At 38.7% G+C, this 12,784-nt stretch overlaps 1 protein-coding gene across 1 annotated transcript; it reads left to right on the forward strand.

Moving 5' to 3' along the window:
• On the forward strand, positions 1-8,007 carry LOC119910435 (TLE family member 5-like). Its single transcript, XM_038729065.1, has 7 exons — positions 1-713; positions 3,716-3,813; positions 4,166-4,229; positions 4,560-4,604; positions 4,712-4,774; positions 6,242-6,316; positions 7,173-8,007. Exons 1-7 carry the CDS (start codon positions 687-689, stop codon positions 7,410-7,412), a joined length of 612 nt encoding a protein of 203 aa, XP_038584993.1. The 5' UTR covers positions 1-686; the 3' UTR covers positions 7,413-8,007.
• The last annotated feature ends 4,777 nt before the right edge of the window (positions 8,008-12,784 follow it).

Here is a 12,784-nt window from a genome sequence, read left to right on the forward strand (position 1 = left end):
TAAACTGAACGTATTTGGGTTGTGGACAAAAGAGGATATTTAAGGATGTAATCTTGGGCTTCGGGAAGCAAGGATGGCATTTTTCACCATTTTGTGATATATTAATGACCAAACAACAATCGATTAATTAAACAATCAATTAGGCTAATAAATAATCGTCAAATAAATCAACATTCTTGGTAAATCCCCTGCCCTGGGGGTCAGACTCTACTCCTGGGCTCCAGGAGCTCTAGCTGCGGCCCTGGCTGTTGCGGTGAGCGGGTCAGTTCAGCTCTGTGGCGCACGGGGCGCCCGCTTCTCCGCGGCTCGGTTTGGTTTCCGGGTGATACTGCTTTTCTCTTCAAAGCAGAGGAAAGTCGGGGGCTCATGTGTCAACATCCAGGGTTTCCCCGGGGAGGTGTAGCGTTAACGTTATTCCAAAAAAACCTAATGTTCCTTTGAAGACCGTTTTCTTTTTGTTAGTCTAGTCATCCCCGGACTTGGCGCTTTCTCGGACCGCAGAGACCAGAAAACGATCTTCGGCTCCTGCTGCTTTGACGTTAGCTAACGTTATTTTAAACGATGACAGAGTACAAAGTGCGAATAGCGTCTCCAATCATTTAATTATATCTGGGGACCTGTTAGCTTAGCCAGCTAGCCTGGTAATTCGACTAGAACAAGGAACCACGACGAAACACACTGCTGACATGATGTTTCCTCAATCAAGGCACTCGGTAAGTTTGCTAGTTGAACTTGTCCCAGTATGAAACTAAACAGCTAAAGCAAGCTGAGCTAACGCTAGCTAGCAGCCGACAGCTGATACTAGCTCTGAGGCTGCAGGTTGCTGTCAGCTTGTGACACAATGCCGGACCTCTCCACATCTCATCACGACGTTTGTGGCGTGGTGGTGCAGTACAGACGGCAGCCCAACACTTTAAATGAATCTGTATACTCGCTGTAACACTTGCTTAGCTGTATTTGGCTGATATTCACAGTGTGTAGCTAGGTAGCTGCTAGTCAAAATAGCTAATTTAAGTTGATTGTTGAGTGTGAGAGGTTTTCTACGTTGGTTAGCTTAATTAACTGTTTCTACTGTCAACAAACCAAAGTGCATGAATAAAAGGGTGCAGCAAAATGTATATACAACAGTCTACCTTGATTTAAAAAAAACAAACCTGTCTTGACACAGGGTGGGAAAAGATTTTATCTCTGAAATTGTTTGATTAAAATAACTTACACTGCTGCAAATATTTGGCTGAATTTCAGTTTATCAACTGTAAAAACACAAATTTAAAAAAAGAGCTCCATAAAACAGCATAGGTACAGATGAGTTTAAAGTAAAATGAGACTGATAAGTGCTCTTCAAAGCCCCCCTAAAATCTGCATAAATCATTAAATATTTCTAAAATAACAGTCTAGGAAGTCATGACCAACTATTGTTCAGCTAACTGCATTAAGAATCAACAACCAGCAAGTGTAGAAAAGGAGTTTTTCAACGATGGCTAAATGAAGAAAGAGGTTCAACCACAAGTATACACTTCTTGAAAAAGACCCTAACTGAAGATCATGTTACAGCAGTTTGCTCACTAATGAGTATTAATATTTGGAAAAAATGTGAAGAGGTGAAAATATTAGTGTCATTGTCTATTCATCTGCAGAGCTGCAGCAATTAGTCGATTAATCGATTAGATTCCAACTATTAAACTAATCGCCAACTATTTTGATAATCAATTCATCGTTCTAAGTCATTTCTCAAAAAAAAAAGTCAAATTTCTTCTCAAATGTGAGTATTTTCCGGTTTCTTCACTCTTCTATGACAAAACAGAATATCTTTGGGTTGTGGACAAATCAAGACATTTGATAACGTCGTTTTGGGAAACAATGATCGATACTTTTCACCATTTTGTGAAATATTAATTGGTATTGAAAATAATCGTCAGTTGCAACCCTAATCTGCAGATTGTTTTCTAGATATATTGTACAAAATCCAAGGAGATGTCTTCAGATGTGTTATTTTGCCTCACCAACAGACCAAAACCTCAAGATATCCAGTTTACAATGATAAACACAAAAAAAGCAGCAAGTCTTCACAATGGAGAAGCTAGTTTTGGCATTTTTTCCTAATCAGTTAATCTACTAATCAAGCAGCTCAAGAAAACAATGAATCATGTAGTGGATCGACAATAAATTAATCTGCAACTTTTTAAATTATCGTTTGAGTAATTTTTTAAGCAAGAAATATATGCTATATGCTGGTTATCTTGGTCCTCCATGATGGTAAACTGAATATTTTTCAGTTTTGGACTGTTGGTGGGACAAAACAATCAATTTAAATTAGAGCCGTAATGATTAGTTGATCGATTATTCGATTGAAATAAAATTAATTTGCACCTATTTTGATGATCAAATAATCCTTTTAGATTTGATTGGATTTAAGCATAAAAAGCCAAACAGTTGCTGGTTTCCTGCTTCTCAAATGTGACAATTATGTTTTTCTTTGTCATACATAATAGTAAACTGAATAGCAATGGATTTTTTGACTGTTAGGTCAGAAAAAATATGACATTTGAAGACGTTACCTTGGGCTCGGTGAAATTACACAGGGCATTTTTCACTATTTCTCAACATTTTCTACGCCAAAAATTATTAATCTATTAATTGAGAAAATGACGTGCAGGTGAATCGATAATGAGAATAATCGTTCATTGCAGCCCTAGTTTAAGTATGTCAACTTGTTCACTGAGACACTATGAAGGGGATTTCTTACTATTTTCTGACTGTTCTGACATTTTATTTAACAACTGAAAACTTGAGGGGAAAAAACAATCTATAACAAACATGATCGTTGGGTGCAGCTGTATTCTTGGTTTGATATGTTTAACATTATAATAGAAGAATTTTTATGACTTGCTAATGCCAGACAAACTGCATTAAACAACAAACACCCAAAGCAGGAAGTCACACTTGTTAACCACAGGTGAGGGAAGCGCGGCACAAGTATACACAAATAACACAGACCATAAACCGAAGCACCACCGCAAACACCTCCACAGTTGTGTCTCATGGTCATATAAGATCACATGTCAAATATTTGTTAAAAACACACACACACACACACACACACACACACACACGTGTGTGTATATGTGTGTATGTATGTATATGTGTATGTGTGTGTGTACAAAGAACAATGAAGCATGCCTATCAAACATTTCCCAGATTCAATGAATCGACTAATAGTTTCAGCACTATAATACCTGCAGTACATTTGTTTTTGACCTCTGTGAAAACCAGGTGACTCTATCCTCTCTGTTCAGTCTCATAATCCCACTGGAAACCTCTTGCACTTGCGTCACTTTGATAGAGAGTAATGAGTTTTAGGGCATTAGATAAACCCTGGATTACAGCTTTGGACTGATGGTGAAGTGTAGTCTATACATATCTGGACTTCTAATGCAGCCTCTTAATACCTCTCACATATGGTCAGCATGGACACACTTTAATCTTGCCTTCTGTAAACACATTTCCTCTATCACCACGCCCGGCAGTCCTGAAAGAGTTGAGCCGTCAGTTTTCTAAAGACAGATTAACACTTAATTAATTTGCTAAGTTAAACACACTGTCTGCTTCTTTTTCTCATTTTTTTTTTCTGTACACACACACCTAGACATGAAGCCGGATGTAATTTAGGCCTCCGTTTGGATTCATACAGACTGATCATGTTGTTGTTTCCCAGGCATCCTCTCAGTCCAGCCAACCCCTCAAGTTCACCACATCTGACTCCTGTGACCGCATCAAGGATGAGTTCCAGTTCCTCCAAGCACAGTACCACAGGTATGCAGCTAACACAAGTGTACAAACACTTAATATAATTTCAGTCTGAAAAAGTAACCATAGTTTATTCTTATGACAAATGCAATTGACCTTGGTTGGAATCGCTTTTTTCAAGGTAGCTTGTCTGCCCATTCAGAAATGCAACTAAAATTGAGATGGGCTTTGAGCTAAATTTTTGTTGTTATCTGGGAGGGCAATGCTTAATACAACTCAAAAATCTGATTAGCATGTCAACTGCGTTAACATAGATGCATGTTAGTGTAATTCCCAAAAAGTCAAACTATTCCTTGGCAGAACGGATGCATATGTTTTGCCTTTCGTTGTTTCATATTTATATTCTCTTTCTACCCAGTTTGAAGTTGGAGTGTGATAAGCTGGCGTCTGAAAAGTCAGAGATGCAGCGCCACTATATCATGGTAAGTGCTGCATTAACTCTTTTGTCAGTGAGCTGTTTCTGTTTATCTTGATCTGATCTCCTGTCAAAGTCACTTAGTGTTGCGGTATAAGCGTAGAAATTCCAGCGCACACCAGGAATGTTCAGATCGTCTCCATTTGTTCGTTCAGTTGCACATAATCCCATATTTATGAGTGAACACTTAGCGGCTTCCTCAGCTTCACTTGATCACATGATCAGCAACAGCAATTTGCTTTCAAAGCAGGCTTGTATTGGTGTATAATAATGTACAGAAAGTCTAAAGCTTCAGTTTATTTTATTGTTTGTCTTGCTCTCCCTCTTTGTTTTGTAGTACTATGAAATGTCCTACGGGCTGAATATTGAAATGCACAAACAGGTAATCGCCGTCTCCTATAATGAATCCTTTTTAGTTGCACAGATCTGGTACTTTGCCTGTCCTCCCTTTTTATTTTATTTTATATTCTCCTTCTTTTTCCTTTTCAGGCTGAAATAGTGAAGAGACTGAATGGGATCTGTGCTCAGGTGCTGCCTTATCTGTCACAAGAGGTAATGACACTCACACGTTCACGAATATGTTCAACATCCACCTGTAGCGCCTGAGAATCTCTGCCTAGCGGGAATTTTTGTCGGCTAATCAACAGTCGAGCAGCTAGCTTTTCCTTTTATAATCTACATTTTGGTTGTATTTATCTAAGCTGTCAACCTTTTGACAAGCTTAATATTTTGCTATTTATTCTTTAAGCCATATACTGTAAAACTACATTTTAAAGCCTAGTCCCGATTAGAAACCTGTCTCTTTTACTGGCCTGGTGTGGCTACACGTTTTGGCAAGTAAAAGCAGGTCTCAATTAGAAGCCTGGTCTGGTTTTAATATAAGTTCTTTGGATGTATAAAACCTTTTGAAGCCCACCAGGTCACCTGCTTGAGCTAGTTCTAAGCTGATTAGACTGTGCATACCAAAATAAACGTTTCAACTTTTTTTCAACATGCACATGATACACGTTGTTAGATCGGTTAGATTCTCCACAATTCAATACCTTACTTTTATGGAAACAATGAGCACAAAAGCAGTTCATTCAGATTTACAAGCATCGTAAAGGAATTAAAGGCCTGTCCCAAATATAGGCAGGGTGAGTTCGGTGATTTAAGCAAATAAAAGCCCAGGCTATTAAAGTTTTACAGTTAACAATCTGTTTCTGTCAAAGTGTCTGACTTTTCTACAAAAAATTATCCAATCTTCGTCACTTGTCCTCTCTTGTGTTTGAAGATTACGAGCTATGTTTAGGGCTGTCCCCGACTAAGGATTTACATAGTTGAATCGGAAGTCCTACCTATAGTCGAATCGTGTTTTTGTACATGGCGATTGCGAGCCGAAGTTAAACTGAGGCTTATTGTAGACTATTTTCTCTCTCTCTCTCTCGCCCCTGCCATTCACCGGTCTTGTGCAAAGTTTTTGCTGTGCTGCACAACTGCATGCACGTCGCGGTTCCTCACGGGTCTATTACAAGTAGCAGCTCTTTAAAAATGATAAAATATTCTTTGTGTGGTTCATCAACGTTGATAAATTATCAGAAAGTCCAGCGAGGTGCGAACAACTCTGCACCACACTGGTGAAGCTGTGGCTCCATCTCTTCAGAAAGTGTTCCTCCTGCCACTACAAACGTTCACGCTACGCCTACACATGCGCACTGACCACCCAGGGTTAGGGTTTCAATTTTGGATTTATTTACGCAACATTTATTGGAAGCTTTTTTTTCTTTTTACATGTTTATTTACAGCATTAAACGTTGAAATGTATATTGTAATAGGCTGTATATTAACTTATTGGGAGAAAACTGGTAGTTTTATGTAAAATCAGACTTTGAGCTTCCCCATATTGCCAAAATGGCACAATCCTTTTTTTTCCTCCGCCCATCGAAGCATCAAATCTTCGACTATTCGGGGTCAGCCCTAGCTATGTTAATGCACTTAGATCACTTAACAAGTTTGTGTTTCTTACCATGTGTGTTTCAGCATCAACAGCAAGTCATGGGCGCCATAGAGAGAGCCAAGCAAGTCACACCCCCTGAGATGAACTCCATCATACGGGTGGGCTTCATAAACGAGTAAAGGCTTGATGATGGATGAATCTTGTCTCATCCCAAGCATGAAATAAAACTAAATCAAACCATATATAAACCATTCATTGTCCATTTTTCTAGCCAGTAGACTACAATGACTCGTCATGTATTGAGAGGATCTTTTTATAATTTATAGTTTATAGTAAGGTTTCCTAATATACCAAGATAGTGATATGAACCCAACATAAGTTTCTTGTTTAAACAGAATAAGTTAGTAAGTAGTAATGGCAATAAAAATACTTGCAAGCCAGTTGGGTTCCTAGCTGACAGTTGGCAGGCTAGCTAGCTTGCTAACATAGCTATTATGACTGAGTAGCTCTAGCATGTATGTGGTTGGCTAGCATGTTAATGGGTAGCTTGCCAGCTATGATAGCTTAAAAAGTAAACTATTTGAGCACCAACTATTTAATGGATAAACTTTGATATGTCATTTTAAGGTGTGACAAGGATTTAAAAGCAAAACATCCTAAAATACAGTGTAGAGACGATTCACCCCTTTTTAGGTTTTGTGTGTATTTAACAAGGATAGCACACATTAATAAACATTGCTTGAAAATGAGCCAGTGTTAGCCAAGAGGTTATTTTTCATCTGTAGTCCCTTGACAAATGTTCCAAAGTTATCCAAAATAAAACAACTAAGTTATTGAAATCATTTATAAGCATGCTGAGCTATTCAAAACATGCAGCACAGAAGCACATAATACAAGACATGCAAAGTGGGCAATATTATGTTTATAGAAACATGCACTAAATAAGAACAATGTGCTGCATTGTCAGGTACAGAAAGCACAACCTCTAACGTATTGTACCATGCCTGTTTTCAGCAACAGCTCCAGGTGCAACACCTGTCCCAGCTGCAGGGCCTGGCCCTGCCGGTGACCCCACTACCCCTGGGCCTCACCCCTCCCACCCTGCCCGCTGTGTCCTCCAGCTCTGGCCTGCTCTCCCTTTCCTCCATCCTGGCCAACTACTCCCACGGCCAGGCCCAGGCGGTGAAGGAGGACAAGGCCAGGGAAGCCGCGGAGAGAGCGCCCCGAGGAGAGGACGGCGACAAGTCAGACTAGTGCAGACACGACATGAAGGTTTTGGAGGGGGGAATGGAGTGTTGAGGGGGGGGAAAAAGAAAGGTAAAACTGTAAATGGAGATTGATGTAAGTCTGGCTGCCTGTCTGCTGAGTGTTGATGTAGAAGAGTAACTGCAGGGATGATAAGAGAAGAGGACAGAATTGAAACTTTTGGATGTGCAGAGAACGAAACTGCTGAATGGCTGAGAGTTAAATGTTCTTATTATTTAGTGATAATAAGGCTTCAGGCTTCTAGACATTACATAGATGCTTCTTTTTTTTTTTTTAGTATAAGCCACTATTAAGCTTAACCAAGATAAATGTTTTCCCATTTGGTGTGAGAGCTGAGGATAAAAGCTAACAGCAGTGTCCCTTACATGGATCTGCCTCTCACAGGTTTATATTTCTTACTTTTTTTGTTATCAGATCTGTTGCTTTAGTCCCTCTGATTGTTTCTTACTGGATCCTGTCGCCAGTCACAGTACACAGTTTTTACAACATCTCAGTTCCTTATAAGTCCTTTACCTCCTCATTACGTACAACAGCGCCATCAACTTTTTTCCAAAATAAAATAAAAATGTTGACTAGAGCTGTTTTGGACAGTGATATCATTCATTTCTTTATTGGAGTGAAATTGAATCTTAGTCTGCTATTAAATGGGATCTTTTTAAAGGGATGTTTCACTTGTCCGGTGCATTCAAACCCTTCTAACCGATGCTTCTTTTCACCTTTTTGTTATTTTTTTTTCCCGTCATAAGACCAACCACTGGATGCGTTACCTTTTAGCTGTGTACCTCAATCCTAAATAAATGGGATTATATTACATTAAAAACCTATAGCTAGTACAAATGGTAGTATACCCATCTAGGGGGTTAATTTGTGTTTCATAGGCTTAGCTGCTGCTGCTACGCGCGCTACATGGCACCGACCATGACTGGTCTTGGAATGACAAGAATTTAAGCTCTGAAAAAATTTTACTTTATTTTGACATGTTTTTGTGACGTTAAAGACAGGTTAATTAGACATTTAAAATGTGTCTGTGTGTGCTTGAGTGAATGTGATTGGAAAGAAGAAAACACTTGTTTAATTTAACTTTTTTTTTTATAAAAAGCACCTTTTGTATTTCCCACCCCACCCCTCCCACTCCTGCCTCTTCCTCGCACCGGTCCACTCTTTAACTGACCAAGAAAAACTTGAACAGGATCTAAACTTCAGAACCAGACGGTCGTTAAACACATAAATGTACTGTATTTCTGTAAGTTAGCACATTTCAGTTTATACTGAGACTGTATCAAGCGCCTGTCTTTTCCTGTCTTGCTAACTTGTGTGTGATTGTCAGGGGAAGCTCTTCCCATTTTTCTAATTTTCCCATTGTTTTAATAATGAGTGTGTCCCAGGTGAGTTGCTAAAGCTCTGTAACCAACAATAAACAAGCGTTCCCTCAGAAAACAACATATTTAAACATGATTCTCACAGTCAGAATTTGTGCTGGTGACCAAATTATTGTGTAGCAAAAATAAACTCACTACACAACAACGACAAAAATTTTTTGAATTCAGTTAAACAAAATGGAGGTACAGATGGTGTTGTAGAGATCTGGAACCAGGTTAGTTTTAACACTCCACATACTCAGAAGCCTTTTTAGATTTTACATGTAGTATGGATTTGAAATCCACTATAGATGCCACAATACGTCATCAGAATTGCTTCATCTGTGCTTCAGGAACCCTCTTCGCTGACACTTTTCAGGCGTTGTAATTAGAGTAGCAGCATCTGATAATTTCTATAACTATCCGAATCCGACATTTACACCCATTTAATGCATATGAACATCTCTCTATCTCTATTTTTTTCATTCTTTACTCAAATATTTATCACTTTCCTCGTGGACAAATGAGTGCAACACTGCAAATGCCTTCCAAGAGTGGAATGTAGTCACAATATTTAAACAATTATCGCTGTAGCTCTGAAAGCAAACGCCACCTGTCCCACCCGGGTGGTTTTTAACCCCACTTTAAAGTGTGGCCGTTCAGAACACTTTTGCCTTCTGACATGGTCAGGTGACTCTCTGTACAAACTAGTTCTTTTCTAGCATAACCCGGCTCTTAGACTAAGCAGGGTATGCAGAGTATGGAGTGTGTTGACATGGGAAGAAATCGTGCTTGAAAGAGTCAATATGCAGACAACAAAAAAAACCACTGATGCTTTTTGAGTGTGCGGTTGATGGACTCTATTGTCCCACAATGCAGAAAGAAAATGGAGGAGCTGCCATGCACAGCTGGAAAACTTCTCCATGAACACACCAGAAAACGGGGAAAAAACATTTTTATGTCTTTTAATGTTGTATCACTAGTATAAGTTATAAAACTGTCAAGTATGTTGATTTGTTTTATAGTAACTGCAAAAACAATACTATAAAGGATGTATGCGGCTTAGTACTGTGTAGTAGTATTGTAGTACTCAAGACCGGTCTTGGTCTGGAGACCAGTCTTAAGACCACTTTTTGATGGTCTCGTCTCAGACTCGACCGCATTTGTACTCTGTCTTGTCTCGGTCTCGGACATTGAGGATTCGGGATTTTATTTTAAGAACAGTAAACCTTTACTTTGGGAATATCAATAAATTGCTTTTGCATTGTCTGATTTATTTGTTAACATCCTAACTTTGGATATAAAACACATTGCTTCAAATGAAACCAATAACCCTAATTAAAAATGTGTTACTGCTAATGACACCCCTCCCCACAATGGTAAGCGTGGAAAAGGAGTGTTGAATAAAGATGCTTACGTTGATTTCAGCTCTTACTGTTTGTTTGTGGGTGTTTTAATGGGAATGTGCATCTTTCAGATCAATTTGAGAAGTACCTATGATCTCGTTGCACATTTTATTGTGTGTCATGTAACGTGGGGATTTGGTCTTGGTCTTGACTCGGTCTCACCCTCCTTCGGTCTTGGTCTCAACTTGGTCTCGGTTTGGGCGGTCTTGACTACAACACTACTATGTAGTATGGATTTGGGACTCCGCTGAGGCACGTTGAGAAATAGGAATGTTCATATATAAGCCAGCAGGGGGCAGCAGTGCTCTCTCATTGATTACAAGTCACATTCACAATTACTGAATGTCTAAAGAGGTCCACCTAAGACTGCAATGTTCACCTTAATGTCACCGCTGTTTTCTTCTCGTTGTCATTTCCTCACTTTGTGCCAAGCATCTGCACACTGTAGGTGTTTGCCGTTATTCCCCAGAAATATGAGTGCTTCCCAGAGCTTTGGTAACCCACATTTTAACGTCTGAGCATGTCTGAAATCAGAGCTTAAACTGTTCCTCTGTATTTTCATTTGAAAAGCACTTAAGTTGTGGCGCAGTGCTCTTTTTTTTGTTTGTTTTTTCTTCTTCCTGTCTGTGCTAGTGTTAGGGAGCTGAAGATTTGACCTTAATATATCAAGTGCGAGAACAGATCAGTTAGTCATTTGCACTCTTTATACTGACGTCAGTCTCTGTAGAAAACCTCCTTTGGCAAAACTCAGACATATGAATGGTATGTGTGTTTGTTTTTTGCTGTGAAGGGCCAATTTGTATACATATGAATATATCAATATACATATTTTTTAAAGCATTTTTGTATGTTTCAAAGCTGCTTTTTAACGTGTGTGTGTATCATGGAAGATTTGGTGTTGTATGTGTGCATTACAAGCCTACAATTAAGAGAGGCACAATGTTATATACCATGTTGTTTTTCCTGTTTTTTTTTTTTTCTCCCATTCTCTCAGTAGGCAGTAACTCTTAACATTGTTTTCTAGGTTTGTAAATGTTTTATCTTCTGCTTTTTTTTGGTGCAAACAAAAACGTGTTTATGAACATGGTCTCATTTTAAGATACCTGGGGCAAAAAAACAACAACACAAAAGATGTAAACAAGCAACTGTGTACTCTAATGAGAATGAATCAACCTTTTAGTAGTAAGGAAGCTTCTCTGGTGCCTTACAAATAAAAGATGTGATTGAGAGTGGTCATTTGGCTTTGGTTGGTAACTTTGTGTGTGTGTGTGGAGGGGGGGGGGGGGGGGGTGTTAGTCAACTCTCCTTTTGTGGCTTGATGAAAATTGTGGGATGAGGTTTGATATAGTGATGACTCTAATAAAAGGAACATGGAGAGCTAGTGTAATTTAAAAAAACATTAAGACATTCCCTTTTGATTAGTAGCATCTAATTGGATGAGTCAGTACCTAACCTAATATAGTTTTAAAGAATTTGCTCACCCAAATTTCAAAAAAATTAATAAAAATACAATATTTTCTCACTTTCTGCTGCCACCCGGCTGTGGCTCAGGAGGTACAGCCGGTTGTCCACTAATCAGAATATTGGCGATTCAATCCGCAGCTTTTCCAGTCTGTATGTTGAAGTGTCTTTGGGCAAAATACTGAAACCTACATTGCTCCCAATGGCTGTGACGGTGGTGTATGGATGTTAATTTCTTTTTCTGATGAGCAGTTGGCATCTTACCCTCGGCCATTAGTGTATGAATGGGTCAATATGATGTATGGTAACAGCGTGTTGATTGGTTTAAAGACTAGAAATGTGCTATACAAGTACAGATGATTTATCATGGCATTTTGTTTGTGGTGCTCACAACCTTGAAACATTAAGTGTGATCAGCTCTCTTTTTTGTCCAGTGTCCTTGTTAGTCTGGATAATCCCCATAACATGTCTTAATAGAGATCTGGGTAGAAAGTAATTTAGTTACATGAAGACTACTCACAATGAGATGTAGTGCCCGAATGATACTGGATTTTTGAAGCCAATATTTTTTGAGGGTTACAAACCAATAATAAAGATCCCCAATTTATTTCTCCTGCTTTTAACCTTTCATTCCTTCTCACTGACATTTTTGAATTCACCTGTTCACACTTTATTGAAGGACTGCACTCTTTCACTCTTTCACTTTCACATGGGGTGGCAGTTCTGATTGAACAACTTGTCTTTTTCCCTGATTATGTTGACAAATGCAACCTTTAAGTTTGAAGAAATAAAATGTTGTTCAGAGGATTTTCAAGGTTCCCCAATGATGATACTAAATGTACCTTTTGAACCTCCTACTTTACAAATCTGATTAAATATTGGCTGATATTCATTTTTTTAAATAAACAAATTATTTAACATTGACATTGTTTTTTTATTCAATTCAGATCTTCACATTTCTGTACTGCAATTTCTTGTTGGTTCACTCGCTGTACACACCGATATTGACAGTAATATAAACCTGGCATATTCATCAGTCTAGTTCTAGCAAGTTGCGTGGAATATCCAGTGTAACTAGACACTTTCTTGAAAAAGATGTTGATTTTTTTATTTGAGCGCCAGAATACATATCTCA

Source organism: Micropterus salmoides, unplaced genomic scaffold (assembly GCF_014851395.1).
Source record: "Micropterus salmoides isolate LMB-PRFRI ecotype aquatic unplaced genomic scaffold, ASM1485139v1 Ms_hic_scaffold_19, whole genome shotgun sequence".
NCBI lineage: Eukaryota > Metazoa > Chordata > Actinopteri > Centrarchiformes > Centrarchidae > Micropterus > Micropterus salmoides.